Source organism: Megascapheus bottae, chromosome 5 (assembly GCF_031878675.1).
Source record: "Megascapheus bottae isolate mThoBot1 chromosome 5, mThoBot2.hap1, whole genome shotgun sequence".
Lineage (NCBI taxonomy): Eukaryota > Metazoa > Chordata > Mammalia > Rodentia > Geomyidae > Megascapheus > Megascapheus bottae.
In genome coordinates this window covers 31,126,860-31,154,534 of record NC_143513.1, presented here as the reverse complement: position 1 = coordinate 31,154,534, position 27,675 = coordinate 31,126,860, and the positions used below count along the sequence as shown (strand labels likewise).

General features: G+C 34.3%; 1 protein-coding gene and 1 long non-coding RNA gene across 5 annotated transcripts in view; one reads left to right on the top strand and one right to left on the bottom strand.

Moving 5' to 3' along the window:
- LOC150063184 (uncharacterized) overlaps window positions 1-3,605 on the bottom strand; it is a 79,721-nt gene extending 76,116 nt beyond the window's left edge. The window contains exon 1 of the long non-coding RNA XR_016535501.1: window positions 3,502-3,605. This is a non-coding gene — a long non-coding RNA (uncharacterized LOC150063184). The remainder of the gene's footprint in view (window positions 1-3,501) is intronic.
- Rundc3b (RUN domain containing 3B) overlaps window positions 1-27,675 on the top strand; it is a 111,744-nt gene that overhangs the window by 39,035 nt on the left and 45,034 nt on the right. For all 4 annotated transcript variants that reach the window (XM_090332863.1, XM_090332862.1, XM_090332861.1 and 1 more), the window contains exons 4-8: window positions 1,422-1,507; window positions 9,834-9,923; window positions 12,813-12,893; window positions 15,098-15,266; window positions 17,815-17,972. In XM_090332863.1, coding sequence (XP_090188989.1) covers window positions 1,422-1,507; window positions 9,834-9,923; window positions 12,813-12,893; window positions 15,098-15,266; window positions 17,815-17,972 — 584 coding nt within the window. The remainder of the gene's footprint in view (window positions 1-1,421; window positions 1,508-9,833; window positions 9,924-12,812; window positions 12,894-15,097; window positions 15,267-17,814; window positions 17,973-27,675) is intronic.

The window sequence follows — 27,675 nt, the reverse complement described above, 5'->3', positions numbered from 1 at the left end:
GTACATTAAGGACAATACTCATTACATGGCTTTTGTTTCTATACCCTGGAGGTCCTTTCATTTAGCCTCATCCTATATGGCCTTATGGGTCTAGGTTTTGCTCTATTGTAAATCTCTGCTAAGAGAGCCTAAGGTTTCTACTGATTATGACAAATGAGGGAAACCATTGAGCCTATGTTCTTTCGAGTCTGGCTTACTTCACTTAATATGATTTTTTCTAAGTCTTTCCATTTCCTTACAAATGGGGCGATTGTTGTCCTTAATGTACTATGTTATCTCTCTTTTGCTGTCCCTTGATTATCTCATATTGTTACAGTATTTTACCTTGGTATCTGATATATTGTATATATGCTTATTTGGTTATTTGAAATTGGATACGGAAGTGGGGGAAACAAGATGAGGGGCATGGGTGGGGGGAGGGAAATGGAGACCAAGACATGAGAAAGGGTATCAGTGTTTGTGAAGTAATGGACCTTCTATGTGGTGAATATAATGTAACCCGTCTATTAATTACTATATATATATATATATATATAAAGGAAGAAAGAAAGAAACAATAGAAAAGAAACAAGCTCAGCATGGTGGCTCACATCCATAATCCTAGCTACTCAGGAGGCTGAGATCTGAGGATCAAGGTTCAAAACCAGCCCAGGCACTAAAGAACCTAAAGAATGTGAGATTCTTATCTCTAATTAACCACTAGAAAATCGGAAGTAGGTCTGTGGCTCAAGGGGATATAGGGTGGTAGCCTTGAGCTGAAGAGCTCAGGGACAACGGCAAGGCCCAGAGTGCAAGCCCCACAACCGACCAAAAAAAAAAAAATGTTGGCCCTATTCACTAAAATTAAACTTCATAAGTAAGAACTGTGTCATGGTGTACCAGAATATGCTGACTTTAAGACAAGTACTCTAATCACTGAGCTATCCTCCAACCCTTTGTTCTTTTTCACAGTTTAAATACTTGTTAATAGATTTGAATGTAAGTCTCCAAATTTAAAAATTCACGATTTAGCCAAGCAATATAGGCTCTAATCAGCCGTATAAAACCTCCCTCTGGAAGGATAGAAAGGGAATTTCTATAAAATTAATTGTGGTAGAATGTTTGTAAGTGAAGCATGTTGACATAGTATAAAAGTAGAGTTTTATCCCATTATATTACGTTATTTAAAGTATGTCTTCCACCCAAGTAACTCAACATTACTGTTTTTGCCCAATTGGAGGATAGGTTAATATGTTGTGCCCTGATCATATACTTTATATGATTAAATTTATTTTTAATCTACCTAGATATTTTTCTTAGTCTTCAATAAATGTGTATTTTGAATGAATTGTTCTTCATTTGTTAAGATTTTATGCTTTTGGTGGTACAATGGGCAAAATATTTAATTATGTTCATATTTGATTGTTTCTTCTTTCTTGTAGGGTAGAGCCTGGATTAGAGTAGCACTTATGGAAAAGCATTTATCTGAATACATCTCTACGGCTCTGAGAGACTTCAAAACAACCAGGTTTTAAACTCCTCTAATTTTCCTAGTATTTATTTAAAAGAATCGTGTAAAGACTTCAAATGAAGAGTTAGTTTCTGAAGTCTCAACTTTTATATTTCCATTTATCTTGTAACTCAGTGAATTCCATTGACTTCTTAGTAAAGTGTAATTTGTAAGCATTGGTTTATGTAAAAGATGCCTATCTTACCCAGAACACTTGATTTTTTAAAAATAATTTCTCTTTCAACATTTAAAGTTTCATAACCAGTAGATATTTTTATTTGCTTGTAAATCGTTTAAATAAACCATTTACTTTTTCAATCTTTCTATATAATTGATGATGGTTTGTCTTTTTAAACTAGTCTAAAGGAACACTTTTTCTTTGGTTTTTCAGATTTAAGAGATGTCATATTTTGTCATTTGAAAAATAAAACCTTTTTTTATGATGGTAGCAAAGTTACCATCTTTTTTTACCATTCTTTTTTTAGAAAAAAGTAGTCATATGTTTAGCTTGTCTCTATTTATCTGTTTGTCGCTATTGAAGACATCACTTTCCCCATATCAAAAATATTTGTTAATGAAAATATTCAGTAATGTCATTATCTTAGTTACACGCTACCACTTAACCATGAGCGACTATATTAACTAGATTATATAAAGTTCTAAATGTAGTTCTTGAATTTACTATATCACATTTCATGTTCTCAATTTCTACGTGTAGCTAATGAATAACACAGACACAGAACATTTTCTTCCTCACTGAAAATTCTGTTGGACAGGAAGTTACTTCAAAAATATTAAATTTATTTATACTTAGACAATAGTGATAGATAGCAATCAGATTTGAGTGAGAAAATTAGGCATAAAGAACACATATATCTGGGTCCTTATTTTCCAAGTCCTGGCATTGTGAATTTTGAGATCTTGATATTTTTACTGAAATATTTTTTTAGCTTACAAGTTAATACAGACTGTAGTATGTTTACTTAGATTCCTATATCTTTACAGATAAAAAGAAGTGAACTTTGAGAGATACAGAAATTGAAATTGTCATAGTAATAAACTTGACCAGAATAGTAAAATGTTTAGCCCTTAAAAGTTTCTGAGTAAAGTACAACTACTATATATTCATTGAGTCCTTTTTAGCAACATGTACTCTTATAGTAGTTCTAAAAGTTCTAAAAATATGTAATTGCTTACATATTTGAAATTAACCTGACAATATGAAATAGTCATTTCTTCTCACTAGTCAGCAAGTTTAATAATGCAAGGTAAAATATTGGAGATATTAACATTTTGGAAATAAAAGAAGAATGTAGTATCAGAAACTGGGAGATGAAACATTTAAGTTCTAAATTAATGAAATTAAATCAGTTTCACACAATGAGCATATCTTTTTGCACTTACAATATTGCTTTTTTCAAAACAGATTAAAGCATTAATACTTTTATGTTATAAATATTTTTCTTAACTGATTGGGTGGAGTAGACATAATTCTTGACTAATTTATTTTTAGAGCAAGTAGTTTACATACTTAATGGAAAGTTTGTTTTTCTTGTTCTTAAGTGTTAGCTGTGCTTTTTGACAAAAAAAAAGGAAATGATTCAACTCCTTAAAAAAAGCTCTGTGAAGTATTACGTTCTTGTAATAACATATATGTATTCTCTGCTCAAACAGAATATAGCTTAGTGCACATACATGTATATCCACAGACATTATACATACACATACATTATGTTGACAACAGCATTAAGATACAATTACAATGGCTTTGTAATTCCTGTGAGATGAAGTAAACCGGAGTTGTTTCAGAATTTTTCATCTTAGATGGTAAGTAAAAATATGAAAAAAACAAAATTTTTCTTGTTACTATGATACTATGATTTTTACTCAAGAGAAAACAAATTTTAAATTATACATAATTTGTATACAAGGTTCTAGTCAAAGAAAAATGTTTGGAAGGTTAGATTTGTAAAATACAAAACAAAGCATTGGAGAAAGTACTTGTACTTTACCTTTTATCTGGATGATTGCTGAGGTAAGTGCTTAGAAAAATTATCTCCGGTCCTGTAGGTATTTTGAGAGTCTGAACACAAGCGTGCTGCTTATTCTGTCTGACTTCAGAGACAAATAGCACTAATACTACCTGAAACAGTGGAAGAAATGTTTGCTCCAGAGCAGGAGGAGGAGCTTCATGATGGAAGGCGGCAACTTGGGAGCCGATGATCTGTGAAAATCCAAGGATCTGTTTAGGTGGAAGAGGGTGGAGAGCAAAAATACAATAAGCTTAGTACATTAAGTTTTTATCTGACTATAGCTCAAGAATATAAAAGAAATTTACATGATCTTTTTTGCTGACATGGAAGATATCTTGGAGAATAACTGAAAAAGAAAATACAACCTTGAAGAGAGCTTATGGCTTAGGGATTTGGGGATTACTAGGAGACAACCTGAGTTGGGAAGTTAGAAGAGTGAAGATTACAATCTAAATTTTAAAAAAATTAAATAAACCTGATAGGATTCTTTGATAGTTACCTAGGAAGAACTACTAATGAGAAGTAAAATAAACTATTGCTCAAAGTTTAAATTTCTCTTTAACTATTCCCTGAAAAATTATTTGGTATTTTAAATTACACATTGAAAGTGTGATTGTATTTTGAAGCATGTGGTAAGAATTCAAAGAAATAAATATGGACAAAAGGGATGTAACAGATGTGGAAATACGAAGATAAATTTAGTTTTATAGAAACATGTAACTTTATTTTCTAGTGTAAAGGTTGCATTTCCAGGAAAATGTTAATTTTTCACAGTATTTTACTGCAAGTAGAAGAGGATTAAAACTCTGTAAATTATTGAACTGACACCTGGCTAATATAAGTTGATAAACACTTCTCTGTCGTAAAGTATATGGACAACAATGTTGCCAAATGTTTTTAAGAGCCAAAGAATCTGAATATGCTCCAAGTTTATATTTAGTTAATCTGTAATGTGCCTGGATTTGCTTTCCATGTTTCCATTTATCACTCACCTGAAAATATTGAGTGGAAAATTTCAGAATTAAATCCTTCACATGCTTTAAATAACTTTTTTATAGTTTGTTGTTTATAATTGTTTTATTTTTACCATTGTTCTTAATTTCTTACAGTAGTCAGTTTGTAAATTCAACTTGATCATAAGCAAATCATCTAAGTAGAAATATAGCACATACAGTTATTCCTATATATAATATGATGGGGCTATATTTCAGAAATCCCTTAATAAATTGAAAATACCATAAGTTTAAAATACATCTAACACACTAACCTACCAAACTCCATAGTTTATTTTAGCTTTGTCTACCTTAACATTCTCAGAGCACTTACAATGAATGTGCAATTGGGTCAAGTGTAATATGTAGTGATTTTATGGCTGACTAGGAGTTGCAACTGGTCCCTGATACCTGTCGTTCTACTTTCTACTCCTAAAAGTTCAATATTTGTAGCTTGCTCATGTAAGAGCTTAGAATTATTTTTAAAATCAGGATATGTAATGCCTTAGTGATATTTGGCAGGACATGAAAAAAGCTGGAAGCCAGAGTTTGATTACTATGTTTTGTTGTCAGTGCTTTCCAGGAGTGTATTCATATTGGTAGACAAACAACAGGAAAAACGGAAAGTGATAGGTATTGCCTCTCATTTTGCAACAGGAAATTGTGCAAGAAAAAAATCAAAATTTCCTATTTTACCTCTCTTCTAATATGTATGCAAATCTGTATGAAGACTTCTCTGTCTATGTTGGATTGTTTTTTATTTCACTTTAAAATGCTATTCAGTTTTCTCTTATATGTAGAAAATTCAAGGAATTCCAGAGACCCAAGTAGAAAACAGTCCTCCTTAGCCCTTCACCTAAAAATAGCCATTGTTAAATCTGACATATTAGCTTTTAGTCATCTTTTCTGAACACATTCTTAAAATGATTGTATTGTGCTGTTTCTTTTATTATGCAACCTACTTTAAAATCTTTATTAAATAGAGTGTTGTAGTTACATGACAGGCAAAAAGTACATTTTCTTTTGGACAATGTCACCTCTACCTCCTACTTTTAATTCAATGTCTCATTATAATATTAAGAATTTTATATTTTTACAACACTCTCATAAGCACTTTTTGGCTTTACAATATTCTGATTTTGTATTGGAATAGAGACCCTATTTAGGTTGCTTGTTTGACTACATGACTCAAGATTGGGCTCCAGGGTCTCATGTTTATAGTACTAGCTCTTTTGGTGCTGAAATTTCACAGAAGGTAATGGTTAAAGGTAAATTTAGGCAAAAAGTTCACAAGACCTCACCTCAACTGATAGTTGGGCACACACTTTATCATCTCAGCTGTGTGTTCATCCCGGTTATGAGAGGCTGATATTGGGAAGATTGTAATTCTAAGCCAGTAAAAACAGAAAACACAACCCTCAAAAAAGAAACATACAAGGGAGACCATCTCTTCAGAATAGTCTGCATATTATTCATACCTGTCATTCTGGTTGGAAATATAACTAAGAAGATCAAGAAGTCCAAGCTGGCCTGGGCAAAAGAGTAAAACTCTTATCTCCAAATTAAGTAGATCAAAAGGGTCTAGAGGTGTGACTCACACAGTAGAATACATTACTAGTGAGTGTAAAACTCCCAAGTTCAAAGGCCAGTAACACACAACACACACACACACACACACACACACACACACACACACACACAATTTTTTTTTTACTTCACAGAATCTTGAACTTGGCATACATCTCAGGAATAGAATCATAGTGTTAAATGATGTAGGGTTTTATGATCTTGACATACATTTCAAATACTTTCCAAAATGATCATTTTTACTTCTACCAAAAGTTCAAAAATATCAATTTTATCGTTTCCAAAGTCGGGTATTTTTTGTGGTATTATAAAGGCCTCAAATATTTTGCCAAATCGTTTTTTTTTGCCAGTCCTGGGGTTTGAATTCAGGGCCTGAGCACTGTCCTTGGGCTTGTTCCCCAGGGCTAGAGCCCTGCCACAAGAGCCACAGTGCCACTTCTAGCTTTTTTATGTATATGGTACCAAGGAGTTGAACCGGATCTTCATGCATGCTAGGCAAGAACTCTATGCCTAGGCCACAGTTCCAGTTCACCAATTTTTAAAGTAAGTTTAAGAAAACAAAGTTTTAAGAAATACTTTCAACAAGGGCTAATTTATAGCTATTTTCTTGGATTCATGTTTGTCAAGCATTTATTAGTTACATCATCATAAAATGTGTCTTGAGAAATGTATTATTATTTACATAGGACCAAAACCAGGATGTATATAGAACATTTGAATCTGGGTTGGATTGATATAAATTTAAATTCCAGGGCAATTTTCTACTACCATACAAATAAACTAGCAAATTTCTTCTCTAGCATGGGATTTTTTGTTATGCTGCCATCAAAAAGAATGACATCACCCCATTCATAAAAAATGGAAAGACTTGGAAAAAATCATACTAAGTGAAGTTATCCAGACCCAAATGAACATAGACTCCATGGTTTCCCTTATCTGTAATAATTAATACACATCTAGGACTCTCCTAGCAGAGGATCACAATAGCTTAAAAGCTACGTACATTTATACAGGATGAGAGTAAATGAAATGAATTCTAGGATATGGAAACAAGAGGTTTATCATTGTGATTGTTGTTCTTAATGTACTATATGAAGTTATTTTTTTCTTTTTCCCCCTTATGGTTAATCTCCTGCATTTATTGTATCTGTCTTTGTTGCCTGGTATATTGTATATACATTTATTTGTTTATTTGAAATAGGTAAGGGAAGGGGGAAACAAGATGATTGAGAGAGGGGAAGGAAAAGAGAGACAAAAATATGAAAGGGGTATCAAGTTTGGAGAAGTAATGCACCTATTACCTGATGAATTTAACTGTAACCCCTCTATACAATATCCCAATAATAAAATGCAAATAAAAAAGATTTAAAACAAAGTGAAAAATGACAATAATCACTAAACCCATCTCATGAGGTGCTGAGGTTTAATTTAATAACTCATTAAGTTAGATAGTTTTTGAACAGTTCTTTATACAAAGTACCCAATATATGTGTATACTTTATACTAAGAAGTTTAATTATAGAACATAAAATCAAAGAGTATAATAGAGTGAAATGTTTGTGATGCTGCATGTTTAAATTATAATTTTGATTATGTGGTGTTATCAGATTCAAGATCATGAATATCTCTTGGCGTAAAGAAGTTCTCACAAATCCTACTTAGTTCCTGTAGTCTTCTTGCTTTCATTGCTCTACAATGGATATACTATGGCATATATTGTGTCAGCAAGCCTCTCCAGTAGCCTGCTTTCTTCCCCTTATTCATCAATCCTCTGAGCTTTATATTTCACTTAGAAGACTGAGCATAAATAACATAAATACATGCATTAATTATATCCTCCCAAACATCTTAATCATATTCTCTTGGTTTCTTTTGGTTGTTGTGGAATGTTTTCTTATAGGAAGAGACATTTTCTCTTACCTCTGTTGGTCTCTTCCTTTAGTTTACATGTTTCTCTTTGTCTTGTCAACATCTTTCTTACTATAGGACCACTCCCTGCCAATGTGGGAATGTACATTAGTATCTCCTGTCTCAGAAAATAACACATTCCATTGACTCCATTATCCCCCCCTTCTACTCTTCATTTCTCAGTTCTGCTTTGTTATGAAACTTCTCTAAATTGCTTGTATACTAGCAATTGACCTCTTTAGATCCATCTTCTGCTCCTCGCTACTCTGCCAAGGAATTTTTTTTTTCTTTTTTGCTAGTCCTGGGGCTTGAACTCAAGGCCTATTCTTGGGCCTTCTCAAGTCTAGAGCTCTGTGGTGTTGAGCCACAACACCAATTCCGGCTTTTTTTTCTATGTGTGTGGTACCGAGGAATCAAACCCAGGTTTTTGTGCATGCCAGGCACGCACTTATACCACTAGGCCAAACTCTTGGCCCTGCCAAAGAATCTTTTAAAAAGAATACCAAATCTGCAAGCTGTCAAATTAAATATTGCATTTCAGCATTAAGCTACTCCCAGTATCATCTCCTGGTTGACCATTCCTTTTATCATAAAACCTTTTGCCTTTAAATTATATAGCATTCACCATGTTCCATTCTCCCTCTGAAGTTGCTTTTTCAGATTCTTTTCCTATTACTTTCTTCTTTACCACTTTCTTTGCTATGTTCTCTGTTCTCTGTCCTCAGTCTTGCATTGTGTACTCTTACTGGATTTTTTTTAAAAAGCAGCCTCTTTTTAAAATTTCATCCTTTTCTATGCCTTTAAATTCCATCTGTATCATATGGTACCACATCTATATAACTGGACACTGATCACCACTTATTATTAAAGTTTCACTACCTACACATGATCAAACAAGCCTATGTAACAAGTTCATGTGTGACTATTTCTCACTCTTTCCCTGTTATAATAAGTCTACTAGCAAATCTTGTTGATCCTATCTCTCAAATTGATTTTGAATGTTTACATTTACTTCCTAGAAGTACTAAGTATTGTAGACTTCTTTTATTTCTGGCATTCACTCACCAGTTAGCTTCTGATTGAGCTTTTACTTTACTCCCTTATGTCTCCACACAGCTTCCCATATTAAGAGTAAAATTGGAATGGGCATAAAAAGAAAATTAAAAGCATGATATTATATAGTATCAATACAAACTACCTAAGTTGTACACCATGGATCCCATCCAAAGAGTATTTGTTATTCAACTATCTGAAATACCTTATAATAGTATTATAGAATGAACACTAAGCACTAGAGAGGTATATTTCAATTATAATTAATTTGTGATAAAATTATGAGGGATATTTATGTAAATTTTAGTATATATATGCATTTATTCATATATACATATACTGCTAGGCAAGCACTCTACCACTAGGCCAAACTCCTGGCCCCAGGAATTATTTTTATTATAAGTAGAAAGGCAGTGTTTGCAGTTTTGGAAATAGATCAATAAAATTGGCCCTGAATTCATCACTTTCACTTTTCATTTAGATTGTTTCATTAGGGACAATACCTGTACACTCGAGATCTGTTGCAGTAGCCACTTTGGGAATTATTTTTAAGAGAGATTAAAACATGCAGGAAGATTGCTTTTGGATATGGTGTCGGGCTTGGTTTCTTTCCTTTTTTGGAATTTTGGGGGTTTTTGTCTATCTTCAAAACTTCAATGATAATAAACACTTTTATGACTAAAATAAATTTTTCTCTGTTACTTTGAAATATGAATTCTCCAGATGAAATTTGGGTCTGCTTTTAATATTTATGCATTCCCTTATTTTTAGGAGGTTTTATGAAGATGGAGCAATTGTGCTGGGTGAAGAAGCCAACATGCTTGCTGGCATGCTGCTGGGACTTAATGCCATTGATTTCAGGTACCTGTATCTAGCTAAATATACTAGATGTTCAGTACTTACTTATGGCCTCCTCTTCTTCTTTTCTAATTAAAGTACACAATAAATATTAATATGTGGTTTTCATTATTCCCTTTCAAATTGATTGAGTTTATTGAATTTAAACATAAATTTAATTAAGATTAAATGAGTTTGATCTCAGAAAAGAGATTGTCTCAAATGTAAAGAAATACAAACTTGCTGTGTAACCTAAGTCAAAGGAAAAATTAGAATAACTTCCTCTAAGCAATACCCTGCTGGAACTGAAGAAAACTTTTAGATCTTATTTTTTAGCATTTTTAGCTACTGCTTTAAGATGAAATAAATGAAAGGCAAAGTCAAAAGAAGAAAACGTTATCTTCTTTTTTAAATATATTTTATTGTAATTAATAGAAGGGTTATATTATATTCGCCAGATAGAAGGTACATTACTTAACAAATATTGCTACTCCTTTTCATGTTTTTGTCCCCATTTCCCTTCCCCCAATCTTATTTTCTTATGTGCTGAGATAAAGAAGAATCTAGTACTAGGTATTGGCAGTCTTATTTTTTGTGTCATGTACATTTAGGGTCAACAAAATAAATTTGTTCCAGTCTAAGATAACAAGTGCTAAGAATGATTATTATGAGCTCTTTTTAGATTTATACAAGCATCATTTCTCATTTCTCAGATTGTATATTATATGTAAAGGGTTTCTCTATAAGGAAACTCAGAGTGAAGGAAGATTATATAAAATTCAAGAATATTAATAATGTGGAAACAAGGGCTTTATCTTGAGTGATGTTCTTAATGTACTATGTTATTTCTCATCTCTTTTGTTGCCCTTTGGTTAATCTCTTATTGTTACAGTATCTGACTTTGTTACCTGGTATATTGTATATACATTTATTTTATTTGAAATTGGAAAGGGAAGGGAGGAAAACAAGATGATTGGGAGGGCGTAGGGGGAGGGAATTGGGGATAAAAATATGAGAGGAAGTATCAATGTATGAGAAGTGATGTACTCTCTGTCTGGCAAATGTAACTGTGACCTCTATATATTACAATAAAAAGAATATTAATAAAAGTAAACTTAAGTAACTTTTCACTTTTTAATCTTCTACCATACCACTTCTTTTTTTGCCATTTGTGGGGATTGAACTCAGGGCCTGAGCACTGTCCTTGGGTTTTCTCAAGGCCAGAGCTCTACCACTTGAGCCTCAGCACCACTTTTGGCTTTTTTCTGTGTATGTGGTACTGAGGAATCGAACCCAGGTCTTCATGCATGCTGGGCACGCACTCTTACCACTAAGCCAAATTCCTGGCCCAATACTACTTCTTTTTAAAAATATTTTTCATTATATAAGTTTAACTTTCCTCTATAATTTAATAAATTAGTATTAATGTTCTAAGATGAATATTGAAGAACATGGAACTTGTCTCAATTCCTATGATGATACTATGTGTTTGCTTTTATTGATAACAAAACAAAATCCTAGAAGCCAGGAAGGCTACATTTCTACAACCCTAGAATTTAAGAAACTGAGACAAGAAGAATGCAGATTCAAAGCCAACCATTTCTACATACCAAATCAAGACCAGCCTCACACTCACTGGAGATATCATGTCTCAGAAAAGAGAAAAACAACTGGGATAGAATGTTAACTGTTCATTCAACTATTCAGTTATTATAATCTATTGCCAGTCTGTGTAATTCACTAAAAGAAAATATCAGAAACATCATTTATAAGTAAGAGAAAGCTTGAAGTATTACCACTTTAATTCTGCCCTATTTCAAGTCAGAAAAGTATATTGCATACTCCATATTAATATACTAAAACAAGTATTTTAACAGGCAAACATGATGATCCTATTCCTTTGAAATATCACTGCATTTTATAAGCATTTTTATGTCTTTCACTTTACAGTAATAATCACAAACCAAATCCTTTTGGTCATCTTTTTGTTGGTACCATCATAAAAAAGTACAGATTACAGGATTAGATAACTATAAGAGCTAGAAATCCTTTATTGTCTATGGAAGATTTGGGTCAAGACGCTTAATATTTTCCCTGTACTCATCATCTCGCAAAAATTGAAAATGGAGATTAGATTATTTTCAGCATCCTTCTGACATCTAAAATATAAGCTTTTTCACCTTTTCAGGTGGTTTTGGTTGCTATTGTTCTACTTGCTCATGGCTGGTGCTCTCCTATTTGTGGCATATTTCCCCAAATACCATTTTTGCTGGTCAACTGGAAATAAGAGTTTCAAAGAAAGTCTTTGAAACTCAGAAACTTGCTTTCAGCCAGATCTTTTTTAGTTGATATACATGTCACTTGAAATTTTGTGTCTAAATATGAAAAACATCTTCATTTGAAAATTCTCTAGCAATGTTTTGAAAATGTAGGAAAGATCAAGATATCAAATGAGACAAGGCTTGAATAGAAATCTCAGTAAATGTTACTATTTCTTTATAAAACCTTATATGAAAGTGTCATTTATGGGGCCGGGAGTTTGGCCTAGTGGTAGAGTGCTTGCCTAGCATGCACGAAGACCCAGATTCGATTCCTCGGTACCACATATGTAGCAAAAAGCCAGAAGTGGTGCTGTGGCTCAAGTGGTAGAGCCCTAGCCTTGAGAAAAATCCAGGGACAGTGCTCAGGACCTGAGCCCAAGCCCAGGACTGGCAAAAAAAAAAAGTGTCATTTATATTGAAGATAGGGATATTTCAGGTATTTATTTGTAACAAATAGGAAGTAAATTGTAAGCAAAAAATTCACGTTTCCATTTCATGAAAGAAATTTCTCTAGGAAGGTATTGTTTATAAATTTAAAATTTGACTTAAAATTAGTGTTTTAATATGACATTTTTGCATTCTATTGTCTTAGCTTCTGCCTAAAGGGAGAGGGACTGGATGGTACTTTTCCTGCTGTGATAGACTATACACCATATTTGAAGTTCGAACAAAGGTACTTGTGATTTTCAGATATGTTACTGAAATCTTAATTATAATTGAATATCTTTTTTGTCTTAAGCACTTGTTTTTTTGATCAGTTGTGTTCTTAAACTATGAGTCCAGTTCCTGAGCTCTTCAGCTCAAAGCTCTCTACCACTTAAGCCACACTGCACCACTTCTATAACTGAATATCTTATTGTACAGATTTCATCTAATTTACATTATTTTGTACCTAACATTTTTTTAGTATCATAAATCACAAGCACAAACTCCAATTTTATTTTTAATATTTTATATAAATACACATATTTTATATAGTTACAATCCAAATATATTATTTTTATATAATGAAATATTTATTAAAGTCAATGAAGAATAATTTTAAAACTATGATTCAGGTGTTTTCTGTTTTCCATTCATTTTAGAATTAAAACTATACATTTGAAAACTATATTTCACCTGTTTTCTGTTATCCATCCATTCTAAACAATGAGTATCCTTATGCAAATTAATTCCACTTTTGTTCCTGTTGTAATTTTTACTTATTTCAGATAAACTCACTTAGGAAATTGTACAGGTTATGGAAGTTATGAGCCAGGATGTGGATAAAAGCCACACACACACACACACACACACACACACACACACACACAAATTTTGATATCACAACAGCATTTAAACACATTGTTATTTTCTTCATATTAAGTAAAAAGCAGACAAATTTCCCATCTGGGTCTTCTGTCATGTCTCCTTTTATTACAAATTGCTCTCGTTTCTCTCTTTCCCCCTCCATTTTCTTTGAGCTATTTAATCTTCAATCTAATAAACAAAACAAGACAACAAAAAATAACCACCCAACTCCATACTTTCAAAGTTGACAGTGATAAGAAGCTAAGAAGATGGCTGATTCTGTGTGGAATTTTTCTCTTCAGAACTCCACATTTTGTCCAACGCTTGTATGTCCCTTTTTATTCTCCTCTAATGGGTTCTTTATCCTCCCAACTGCTAAAGGTTGGGATATTTTAGGAATCAGTCCAGAATCCTCTCCTCAACTATATTCTCTCAAAGTAGCTTTTCATGCAATTTTCCATGATTTCAGATATTTTATGTGTGCTGCTCTTTACTAAATAAGTTTGGCCACCTAAGCACCACCTGTCTAAACTCATATTTAATAAGCACCCCAAATACAGCATGTATAGAATTGAATTCCTATTTTATCTTGACCATTATCTTTTGCACTCATGAACCTTGTACTCATGACCATGGACCAATGGCTTTTTTGTCTTGCAATGAAGATAAGACAAGAAGTGATCCACCAAGGACAGGGAAAAAAATCCAGTTAGGAAGTTCTTATCTTCATATCTCATTTGGAGTTTCTGTTTCTGTTTCTTGTCTTGGTATTCTTTGTCTCATGAAGTTCTCGCAGTTTGCTGATCTGTTAATCTCACTCGAACCTTAGCATCTTAGTGTTTGGTTTTTTTTTCGGGGGGGGGGGTACACGTGCAGTATTGTGGCTTGAACTTAGGGTCTGGGTGCTATCCCTAAACTTTTTTCTTCATGGTTGGTACTTTACCACTTAAGCCACAGCTCCACTTCCAGCGCTTTAGTGGTTAATTGGATATGAGTCTTACAGTTGAGTTAACTGGCTTCTGGTTTCAAAGCATGATTTTTAGATCTGAGAAACTAGGTTAATAGGTGTGAGCCATTGCCATCTTGCTGAACTTTACCATCTTTAGGTCTGGTTATTTATGACAGAGTGTCAGCACCCCATGTTTACTTTATAGTCTTTATATGTCTTTATAGTCTTTCTATTATTATTATTATTATTCAAACATTACTAGGGGATGGGGGGAGGGAAACGGGGACAAAGACATGAGAAGGGATATCAATGTATGAGAAGTAATGCACCTACTACCTGACGAATGTAACTGTAACCCCTCTACATATTAACCTGACAATAAAATTTTAAAAAAATTACTGATAAGTTTTATAGATTACTCATCAATATCTTACTAATTAGGAATATTAACCATAACAATCAAACTGGGAGTCTTCTTTACTCTGATCTACTACAAGTGAAACAGGAGATTTTTTCCTTACTTTCCAGTTTTTCCCTACTCCTCCCATTTTATTAAAATCTGTGCTGAACTTCAACAAAAAGAATTAAAGTAGAACATATTATTGACTTTTTCCCTTCTTTCTCATGGGTCTGTCCAGTTCTGATAGTATCAGCAGTGATGAGGAGGAACTCAGAACTTTTGGAAGCAGTGACAGTGAAAGCAGCACTCCAGAGAATGTGGGACCTCCTCTCATCATGGATGAAAACAGCTGGTTCAATAAGTGTAAGAGAGTGAGACAAAAATATCAGCTTACCCTTGAGCAGAAGGTATTTATCATTTATCAAAAGCCACTGAATTTGGGGCAGAGAGAATGGCCTTATGATAGAGTGCTTGCCTGGCATGCATGAAGTCCTGAGCTCCTTTCCTTGGTACCACATACACAGAAAAAGCTGCACATGGTGCTATGGATCAAGAGATAGAGCAGTAGCCTTGAGAAAGCTCAAGTGCCCAAGCTCTGAGTTCAAGTTAATTTGTTGTACTTTGTTTTTTCATTATCAAAATATCCTTTAACCGAAAAAAAAGATACTAATCATTGGCACTTCCCCTTTGTTTCTGAAATGGCTTCTAAAGTAAAAATATACAAAGTAAACTGGGCACCAATGACTTAACCTGTAATCCTAACTACTCAGGAGTTTGAGATCTGAGGATTATGTTTGGAAGACAACCAGGCATGAAAGTCTGTGAGGCTCCTCTCTCCAATTAATCACTAGAAGTGGCTCTGTGGCTCAAGTGATAGAGCTTTGGCCTTGAGCTCAAAAGCTCAGGAACAGTACTCAGCCTCTGAGTTCAAGCTCCAGCATTATCACAATAGATACACAGACACATACACACACACATACACTCACATACACAAAGAGGTTAAGTAACTTTCCTAAAACTCCAGTCACATTTCAGATTTAGTACTTGGAATGTAACACTAGACAGTCTGTAAGTCTGCAGGCCTCACAAAGTCAATACACTGCCTTCCACCCATATCTATGTATGTGTTTTACCTACCGGCTTTTGAAAAATAATCAGAGTAGACACTTCCTCATTGGCCAGTTCTGTAATTAAGTCTGTGTTTTGATTCTAGAAGGAATGTGTTTACCACTACTGTGGTGATTAAAAATTAACAGTGCTTCAACTGAGTTTTGCTGTGAATTGCAAATAGATGTTCTCAAACTTTAGAAACTAATTCTACCCAGAAATGGGGACTCATACCTGTAATTTCCAAATGTGGGAGATTGGAGGCCGTATAGAAGTCAGCCTGGGATATGTAGTTACTTCCTGTCTCCAAAAACAAAAGCAAACCAGCAAATTTTCTCTAAAAAAATGGGGAATACATGCTAAATTCCTTTTGTAATTAGCATTTTATTAAGATATCAGCAAAAGATGCTAACAGGAAAAGATTACCCACTCACAGGCACATAAACAAGTGACAAATAGATTAAATGTTCATCCATAAAATACACCAAGCACAAAGAAAATGTATCAAATATATTATTTACACATTATGAAAACATAGGCTTTTGTCAGCTGTATTTATTCCAGGATAGAAATACATAATATAATTTATATCACCATAAGCATTTAGTTATTCTGAAACACTGGTTTTTGTTTTTCCAATAAATTCCAAAGGGAATTGTAGATGAAGAGAATGTAAAGAATAATGACCAACGTCTTTTCACAAGTGTATACATTTCAATGTACAAACAATATATAAATAAATAATCTAATGTATATAGGCATAGTAGATTATAGATACATGATCCACACATAAATGGAATAGATCTGGGTGAAGTGGGTTACTCAATAGTGTGACAGACTATGGGAAAATCTGTCAATAACAGATGCATTTTCCTGCACTTCAGTAAACAACAAAGACATTTCTAACTAATTGATAAGCCCCAAGTCCTGAATAGATTGTGTTTTCTTGTGAATAAAAGTGAAAAGATGAAATAGAAATGTTTTGCAAGTTTTAATGGTTTCATTTTCACTGATATTTGTGAATATCCATTTTGTGTGATATTAAAAGCAAAGTTGTAAACCTTTTCAACACATTATTGTCAATATAAATGTCATGGGCCATGACAACTGCATTCAAGACTATGTTTAAATGTAGTCTTTAATATCGGAGAATTGACATCTTTCAGGGAAAGAAAGGCATTATTCAAAATAGCAACAAATGCATTATAAATGGATAAGGAAAAATGGTTTAAAAAGGGAATGTCCAGGAAAGTGCAAATTAGAATATTAATCCGATTTTAAATTTCAAGAAGCTTTCTTTAGTAAAAGTATTTGAAATAAAAGCAGAAGAGAGTCTAAGTTAGCAAGGAGAGAAATACTGATGTGTGTCAGGTATAGGATAACAGAAGGTACAAGGCCATTTCAAATTGCACACAGGAATTTGCAAAGCCCTGAATAGAAAAGAAATCAGTATATGACTCAGACTTCTAGGCCACTTTAAGAATTTCAGTATCCATCCTCAGAATCATAGCAAGGCATTAAGAGTGAATGCTTACAACATAGCCCACCCAGTTAGTAATACAGAGGAAGGAGAACAATCCCCATTAGGGTTTCAAGAGTTTAAAAGGTTGCATTTAGCTCAAACTCAAGAATTTGCCTCTAAATGAATGCTTATGTTTAATTAAAATAATTGTCAATAACTCATCAGAATTACTTTCATTATTTTGAAACAATATAGCTAGGTAGTAACTTAAGCTACTTTACATTTAATCTTGAAAATATCTGTCTTCTTGAGATTTGTCTTCTTGACATCTATCTTGAAAAATTCTTGTAGTTACTGTTATTTTCATTAGAATATTATATTTCTAGGGTTATCTTGAAGAACTCTTACGACTTCGAGAAAACCAACTATCTGAATCTGTCTCCCAGAATAAAATACTGCTTCAAAGGATTGAAGATTCTGATCTGGCCCATAAATTAGAGAAAGAACAATTAGAATATATAATTGTGGAGCTTCAAGATCAGCTGTAAGTGAAATCCTTTTGAAAAAAAATGGCAGTATGTAAACATTAAGATCAAGTGTTATTGCTATAGTACTCAAATTCTTAAAAATCTGGTTCATTTTATTGTTTCACTGTTTTAAAAAGTTTTCTTTTTACAGAAGTAATTTATGTTTTTTATACCCAGGTGCTAGTGGCTCATGCATGTAAGTTTAGACACTCAAGAGGATGGGATCTAAACAATTGTGGTCCCCTGCCATCTTGGACAGAAAAAAGACTGCATCTCTGAAATAACCACCAGTTAGCCAGGCTAGAGATAACTCAAGTGGTAGAATGCCTGCTGAGCAAGCATGAAGTCTTGAGTTCAAGCCCTGGTCCTTTGAGACTAAAAAAATACAGAACATGATTTTTTTTTTCCAGTCGTGGGGCTTGAACTCAGGGCCTGAGCACTGTCCCTGGACTTTTCTCAAGGCTAGAGCTCTACCACTTGAGCCACAGCACCACCTCCAGCTTTTTTCTATGTATGTGGTTTCCAAGGAATCGAACCCAGTCCTTCGTGCATGCTAGTTAAGCACTCTACCACCAGGCCAAACATCTGGCCCCAGAACGTGATTTTTTTTTTTTTTTTTTTTTGCCAGTCCTGGGCTTGGGCTCAGGGCTTGAGCACTGTCCTGGGACTTTCTCAAGGCTAGCACTCTACCACTTGAGCCTCAGCACCACTTCCAGGTTTTTGCTATGTATGTGGGGTACCGAGGAATCGAACCCGGGTTTTCATGCATGCTAGGCAAGCACTCTACCACTAGGCCAAACTCCCGGCCCATGAATTTTTAAATAAAATTCTTTTTTTTAAGGTTTACAAGACCAAGTCCACATGGTTCTTTATTCTTTTTTTTTTTTGTTTATTTTTTTTGTTTATTTTTTTTGTTTTTTTGTTTTTTTGGTTTTTTTTTTTGCCAGTCCTGGGCTTGAGCTCAGGGCCTGAGCACTGTCCTTGGACTTTCTCAAGGCTAGAGCTCTACCACTTGAGCCTCAGCACCACTTCCGGCTTTTTTCTATGTATGTGGTACCGAGGAATCGAACCCGGATCTTCGTGCATGCTAGGCAAGCACTTTAACCACTAGGCCAAACTCCCGGCCCGGTTCTTTATTCTTAACACTTGGAGGAAAATACACGATTAATGCAAAAGTATATTCTATGTTATATTAAACATGCTTTCATTTATCTACTGTTTGGTAGGATATACTGACTGACTACCAGATACTTGTGCCTAAAATTTGAATGTGTTTCTAATGGGTGAAGCAGTCATATTACAGAATTAACTGTGAAATAGAGGAACAATTTAATTTTATGTTAATAGTGGAATTGATGGATTCTGACGTATTTATGCAATTAAATACAGATAGCCTGGGTAAATCTTGAGGAAGTCATGAGAATGAAGATGGCAGATGAGGACTATGTGCAATGTACCACAATGATCATGTACAGATATATCCAAATAGTAAGCAAAGTTAAAGCCAACTGTATATAGCAACCGTATAAGAGAATATACTCATTATTAATCTTAGCATTGAGGATTGAAGGAGAGAATTAGGTCCAGGCAGATAACGAATAAGACTCTTAACATATTATGACATTGAGTATGATGTTTGCATTAGATTGAATCATATTTCCATTAGTGATTAGTGTCATTAACATGATTTAAACTTAAACATCATATCTTTTGTCTTGGAGGGAAAAAAAGACTTAATTTAATTGTTGAGAAAAATGAAATCCTTCTTGTCTTAAAATATGATTCTGAGATTGTATAAAACAAAAACTAATGTGCCCAAGGCACATTAGGTGTTCTTACTCTCTTGACTCAGAATACAGAGCCCAGGCTGGGTGCAAAAAAAAATCTTAATAAGGAATAAAGATAGTATTATTTAGGATTTTATCCTGGTGAGAAGTATAAGGTCCATATACTGTTTTTTTTTCTGTCTTTTTCTGATGTAAGAGAGTTTTCCTGTGGTGCCTCTGTAATTTCATGGACATTCCATACCTCCTCACTTCTGCTAAGCAAGGAAAAAACATCAAGAGAGAAACAATAGATTTCTGGCTATTTATGAGTAAAAGATTAAGGAGAAAATTTGTCTTTCATTTGTTAGTAATGCTCTAGTTTATTGCAGTGTTTGGAGGAGTTTTTTTTTTTTTTTCCAGTTCTGGGCATTGAACTCAGGGCCTGAACACTATCCTTGGGCTTTTTCAAGGCTAGAACTTTACCTCTTGAGCCACAGCACCATTTCTGGGTTTTTCTATTTATGTGGTACTGAGTAATGGAAACTGGGTCTTTGTGCATGCCTGGCAAGCACTGTACCATTAGGCCAAACTCCTGGCCCTATTGAAGTGTTTTTAACATTAACAAGAAAAATCAGTCTCAATGAAGTGGTATGACACTGCAAGCTGTAATCACAAATGTCAGAACCTCAGGAAGAAGGGTAAGTCCTAAGGTGCTCTGAACTATATAGTCACACCCCATTTCAAAAACAAGCAAACAGTTGACCAGATTTCCAATGGTTCACATTTGTAATCCTACCTAGTTAGAAGGCTAAGATGTCAAAGATTGAGGTTCAAAGCCAACCTGGGCAGAAAATGTCATCAAGGCTCTATCTCTAATTAACAGATACAATCCCAGATTGCAAACATGACTTAAATGGTGGGCTGGCAGTAAGTAAGCAAAAGCATGAGGTCCTGAGTTCAAGCCCTAGTACTAACACACACACACATACACACACACACACACACACACACACACACACACACAGAGTCAGAACTTGTAGTTTACATCAGTAATTTCAGAAGAAGTGAGAGTAGGAAAACTACAGGCAAAAGATAAGAAATTCTAGCTGAAAAACCAACAAAAAAAATTTTAAAAAGATAAGGAGTGGTGAATGGAACATAGCTCAGTGGTATAGCACTTGCCAACTGCAAGGCCCTGAGTTGTTTTTTAATATTGCACCTGCAAATTAAGTTTGTTTTTTTATCAAACAGACATTTTCATGTGAGTAATTAGACTTATATGCATTATTTAATTTTGCTATAGTAACAATGACTTATACTTTCTAATTTAAGAAAATGATGCCTCCAAGTTACAGGGTTTTTTTTTTTTAATTTTTTGCCAGTCCTGGCGCTTGAACTCAGGGCCTGAACATTATCCTTGGGCTTTCTCAAGGCTGGTGCTCTACCCCTAGAGCCACAGCACCACTTCCAGCTTTTTTCTATGTATGTGGTACCAAGGAATCAAGTCTTTGTGCATACTAGGCAAACACTTTACCACTAGGCCAAACTCCTGGCCCTCCAAGTTACAGTTTTAAGCACTTTGTCTCAGGAACTTTATAGTTCTGTTTAATGTCTTTAAAACATTAAAACAATATTAATAAAGCAGAAAATAGAAAACATGATTCTTGATGAAAACTAGAATATTGGCTTGAGTTTAAATGTTAAAGATTTACATAATACGAGTGAGATCTCTATGTTGGTAAAAAAAGGCCTGTTGAAAGATACTGAGCAGGAGAATAAGATAAAATGCTTTATTAGTGTTAGAACTCACTACTTTATGAAGACTTGCTTTAAGATATAGAATAGTGTACTTTCTACTAGAGTGGACTTTTTCTCCTTGTGTCACTGAGATTTTTTACTAGTAATTATGGAAGTTTGTGATCAAAGGTCGGCATTGAGATAATCCTTTTTCATCCTGAGATGATAAAAGCATCCCTGAGAGTATTAAAAATCTTAATTAAGTCAATGAAAAGATGATAAAAGGAATATTAAGAGGGACAGTAGCAAAATCAGAAAAAGAATATTAAGGTATAGAACATAGAGTATGTAATGCTTTCTTCTATATTTTGTTCCTTATATTTTCTGGCTAACAAATCCAGTGTCATTTACCTGCTTTTTTGTGTATTCCTTAGATGTAATTTTAAATTACTAATATTCTTGGATGTGTATTAAAACCCCAAATGTGAACATTTTGTAGTGTTTGTAACAATACCAAGATTATGGAATAAGCTAAAGATCTGTTGCAAATCAAGACTGTCTTCAGGTAATAATTCTACAATTGCCTCTTATAGGTCAATCATAATGTCTTAATGCCTCTACCTCCTCATCTCTGAAATAGCAATAATATTCACCTATTTATCATTAATTAGTTATTTCAGGTAAAATGTGAAAAGGAAAGACAATACTCAAAGAATGTTTATTCCTCTGATTTAGCTTATAGACACATAAAATCTCTTTACTGAATGCAGTTTTGAAATTAAGTAGAAATTTAAAAGTGAGTTGAGCTCAATAATCTCTCACTTATAATCTTAGGTATCCCTGAGGCGGATGTTGGAGGATTGATGTTCGAAGTCAGCCTAGGCAGACAAGTTGTAAGACTCCAACAGTTAACCAGCAAAAAGTTGGAAGTGCTACTCAATGAGTGCTAGCTATGAGCGAGAGCAAGAGTCTCTGAGACCAGTTCCTGGTCCTGGTAGAAGAAAAAAAAGTTGATACTAATGGCTTGCTCAGTTTACATTATATACTCAGTAGGCCAGATATAAGAACCAAAGTTCAAAGCGAGCCTAAATAGGAAACTGTGAGAATCATACCAATAAACTTTTGAAAAATAGAAAAAAAGTTGAAAAATAGAAGCAGCTTTGGCTCAAGTGATAGAATGCTATCCTCGAGCATAAAAGCTCAGGAACCGTGCCTAGGCCCTGAACTCAAGCCATAGGACCTGCAAGCAAACACACACACACACACACACACACACACACACACACACACACACACACACACACACACACACACACTGACAGAAGGAAAAAAGGAAGGAAAGAAGGAAAGGGTAGGGAAGAAAGGAAAGAAGGAAGGAGAAAAAGTAAAAATGTTTATTTTCTAATACATATGTATGTAGTTATTTATTTATTTTGTCAGTCCTGGAGCTTGAACTCAGGGCCTGGGCACTGTCCTTGGGCTTTTTCAAGGCTAGTGCTCTACCCTGGAGCCACAGCACCACTTCTGACCTTTTCTGTGTATGTGGTGACTCAAATCCAGGGCTTTGTACATGCTAGGCAAGCACTCTACTATTAGGCCCAGATCCATAATATTTATTTTTGAAAAGGCGATGTACAGAGGGATTGCAGTTACATAATTCAGATAGATTATGAGTACATTTCTTTTTGAACACTGTCACCTCTTCCCTCATTTTCCCCTAATTTTTCCCTCCCAACCATGTCCCAAGTTATATATTTTATTTTCAATATAGTGTCTGGTTGAGTATCACTGCTGTATTTGTTCACTCTTGTCTCACAATTTCTGTGCTCCCTTTTACTTTCCCACAAACAATCTTTCATACAAAAGCTACAGAAAATGCAAAGAGCAACAGGAAGAAAACAGAAAGCAAAACAAAAAATGTCTTCTTTCCATTTCTTGTTGTTCTTTTTCATAAACATAATTTTATGTCACCATATGAGGGGCTAATTTCATATCTTAGCTATAGTAAACAATTCTGCTGTGAAGCTGATTGTGCTGATAGCTTTAATGTGGCCCTGTTTGTGGTCTATTGGATTACTGCCCAGGCATGGAATTGCTGGGTCATAGGGAACCTCTATGTTTAATCTTTTGAGGAACATTTATACTGTTTTCCAGAGTGGTCGAACAAGTTTACATTTCCACCAATATTGTAGTAGAATTCCCTTTTGGCCACATCCCCGTCAGCATCTGTTATTGTTACTTTTGTTGATAATGGCCATTCTAACTGGGGTGAGGTGGAATCTCAATGTTTTGGTTTGCACTTCTTTTATGACCAGAGATACTGAACATTTTTCATATTTCTATTGACTGTTCTTGCTTTTTCTAAGAAGTGTTTAAGTCTTTAGCCAATTTATTAATTGAGTTATTGATTCTTTGAGGTCTTTTTTTGGAGGGGGATTGTTTGAGTTCTCTAAGTATATTTTAGGTATGAGGCCCTTATCTAATGTATAGCTAGTAAAGATTTTCTCCCATTCTGTGGGCTTTTTAGCTAGATCCTTTGGCATGCAGAAACTCTTCAATTTAATGTGATCCTATTTATTCAGTCTTTCTTCAATTTGTTTTGATTTTGGATCTTCATTTAGAAAGTTTTGACCCATGCTGAGGAGCTTTTGTGTTTCTACTGCCCCTTCCTGTAATATTTTTGTGGTGTCTGGGCTTACATTGAAGTATTCGCTCCTCTTGGAATTGATTTGGGGGCATGGTGATAAATATTGATCTAATTTCTGTCTTCTACATGTGTATATCCAATTGTACCAGCACTGTTTGTTGAAGAGGCTCTCTTTCTTGCATCCTGTGGTTTTACTCCCTTGTCAAATACTGAATGGCTAATGTTCTGTGGGTTCATTTCTGGGTCTTCTATTCCGTTCCATTGGCCCTCAGGCCTATTGTGACAGTATCAAGCTGCTTTTACTGCTATGACTTTGTAATATAGTTTAAAGTTTGGTATTGATATTTCTCCAATACTGTTCTTCATGATTATGACTGCTTTTTCTATTCAGGATCTTTTTTTCCATATATTTTTTATTGTAATAAATAGAAGGGCTGCATTATATTCACCAGATAGAGGGCGCATTACTTCACATACCCTTTCTCATTTCCCTCTCCCCTCCCCCACCCCTCATTTTGTTTTCCCCCTTCCCTATCCGACTTCAAATAACCAAATACGCATATATGCAGTATATCAGATAGCAAGGTGAAATACTGAAACAATATGAGATAGCCAAGGGACAGCAAAAGAGATGAGAGATAACATAGTTCATTAAAGACAACAATCACTCATTACATGGCTTTTGTTTCTATATACTGGAGGTCCTTTCATTTAGTGTCATACTATATGGCCTATGTATCTAGGTTTTTTCTATTGTAAATCTTTGCTAGGTGAGCCCAAGGTTTCTACTGATTATGACAAATGAGGGAAACCATTGAGCCTATATTCTTTGAGTCTGGCTTACTTCACTTAATATGATTTTTTCTAAGTCTTTCCATTTCCTTACAAATGGGATCTTATTCCCTATGAATTTTTTATTGATTTCTGTATATCATTGGAGAATGTTGTTGAGGCTTTGATGGGTGTTGCACGGATTTGTAAACTGCTTTGGGCAGTGTTGCCATTTTTACAATGATAATCCTTCTAATCCATGAGCATGGAAGATTTTTCCATTTCCTCAAATCTGCTATAATTTCTTTTTTCAGATTTTTTTTCTTTTCTTTTTTTTTTTTGCCAGTCCTGGGCTTGTGCTCAGGGCCTGAGTATTGTCCTTGGACTTTCTCAAGGCTAGAGCTCTACCACTTGAGCCTCAGCACCATTTCCAGCTTTATTCCTATGTATGTGGTACCGAGGAATCAAACCTGGGTCTTCTTATATGCTAATCAAGCACTCTACCACAAGGCCAAATTCTCGGCCCCTTTTTATCAGATTTTTGAAGTTTTCCTAATAGATATTCTTCACATACTTGATTAAGGTAATTCCTAGATATTTTATTTTAAACCAACTAAATAGACCCATAACAAGTAATGGCATTGAAATGGCAATAAAAGATCTTCCTACCCAAGAAAAGCCCAGAACCTAATGGATTCACAGCCAAATGCTATAAGGCCTTCAAAGGAGAACTCACTCAAACTCTTCAATGAAATTGAAAGGGAAAAATCACTATCAAACTCCTTCTACAAAGCCAGCATAACACTCATCCCAAAACCAGATAGGAAACTCATCAAATCAAGAGAATTATATATTCATCTCTTTGATAAACATTGATGTAAAACTTCTCGAATAAAATTCTAGCCAAGGGGCCGGGAGTTTGGCCTAGTGGTTAAAGTGCTTGCCTAGCATGCATGAAGACCCGGGTTCGATTCCTTGGTACCACATACATAGACAAAAGCCGGAAATGGTGCTGAGGCTCAAGTGGTAGAGTGCTAGACTTGAGAAAGTCCAAGGACAGCCCTGAGCTCAAGCCCAGGACTGGCAAAAAAAAAAAAAAAAATTCTAGCCAAAATTGAACAATTAACCAAAAACTTGTAAACTGTAATCAATCAGGATTCAGTCTGGGGATGCAAAGCTGCTTCAATATAAATATTAATGTATATTATAATTAATTCAACACATTAACAGAAGGAAAGACAAGAACCACATGATCATCTCTGAATAGATGCAGAAAAAGCCTTTTACAAGATTCAACACTCCTTTATGATAAAAGCTCTGGAGACATTACGAATCCATGGAAGTTTCTTCAATATAATAAAGACTGCATATGACAAACCTGCAGCCAGCATTATACTTAATGGTGAAAAGTTAAAACCATTTCTTCTACAATCAGGAACGAAATAAGAATGTCTGCTTTCTCCACTCCTCTTTATTATAGTACTGAAATTCCTAGCAAGAGCAATAAGACCAAGGAGCAAACAAGAGGATCTAAATAGGGAAAGAAGAAGTAAAACTCCTATTTTGCAGATGACAAGATCTTGTATTAACAAAATCCTACAGATTTCTCTCAAAAGTTATTTGAACTGAAACTTTGTGAAAGTAACAATTAATCCACCACAAACAATAGCTTTTCTGTATCCCAACAAATAGAAGAGCAAGATTAAAATCAGGAAAGCAACTCCTTTCTTAATAGCCTCAAGAAAATATCTAGAAATTAACTTAACCCAAAGTGTTTACTTTCTTTTGTCAAAATACTGTGGATTAAACAGTCAGTGTAGAATAGCTTGTATTATCCCCAAGTTTCATAATAATTCATTTTACACTCTAATTTCTAAATGATATTAATATTAAAATAATGAAATATATTTCTGTACATGGTGTTTCATGACTATTGCTTAAGTACTATTTGACAAGTGTCATAACTATAATTATTTTCTTATCCATATTTTGGGTGAAATACTTAGAGAATAGTTACATTTATGACTGATAGAATTACAGTTATAAATATTATTGCACTGTAAATACACTTAAAAATTTTGATGCTCATAGTTTTGAAATATAAAGTATCGTTTTAAAACTGAGATTGACTTTATTTTGCTGCAGTAATTTTTAACTCCAAGTCATATATTCATTTAATTAAATGTCCTTCAAGTAAATACAAGCCAACTTAACATATTAGCTATACCTTGGATTGATATATGTAAATTTTGTGTACTAACATATATTAGTACACATCACGAAGAAGATACTTTTTCACATAATCACATCTGATATATGTAGACACAGTTTATTTCATTGTCAAAGCTATTTCATAACCAAATTTCACCAGAGTCTCAAAAATATCAGTTGGAGCCCAGCACCAGTTGCTTACCTCTATAATCCTAGATACTCAGGAGCCTGAGATCTGAGGATCACAGTTCAAAGCCAGCCCGGACATGAAAGCCCATGAGACTCTTATCTCCAGTTAACCACTAGAAAACCGGAAATGGTGCTGTGGATCAAAGCGGTAGAGCTCTAGCCTTGAGCTGAAAAACTCAGGGACAGCGCCCAGGCCCACAGTTCAAGCCCCATGACAAAAAAAAAAAATCAGTTGATTTTCCCTGAATTAGGATTGAAAATCATACATACAGTTATGTTTTCTGAGCTTTATAATTGAGAGAAATTTTTCCCACTTTTGTTTCCTGTGATTGTCTATTTAGACTCTGTTATAGGTGTCCAGCATACTGAAATCTTCCAATCTTCCATTGTAATCTAACT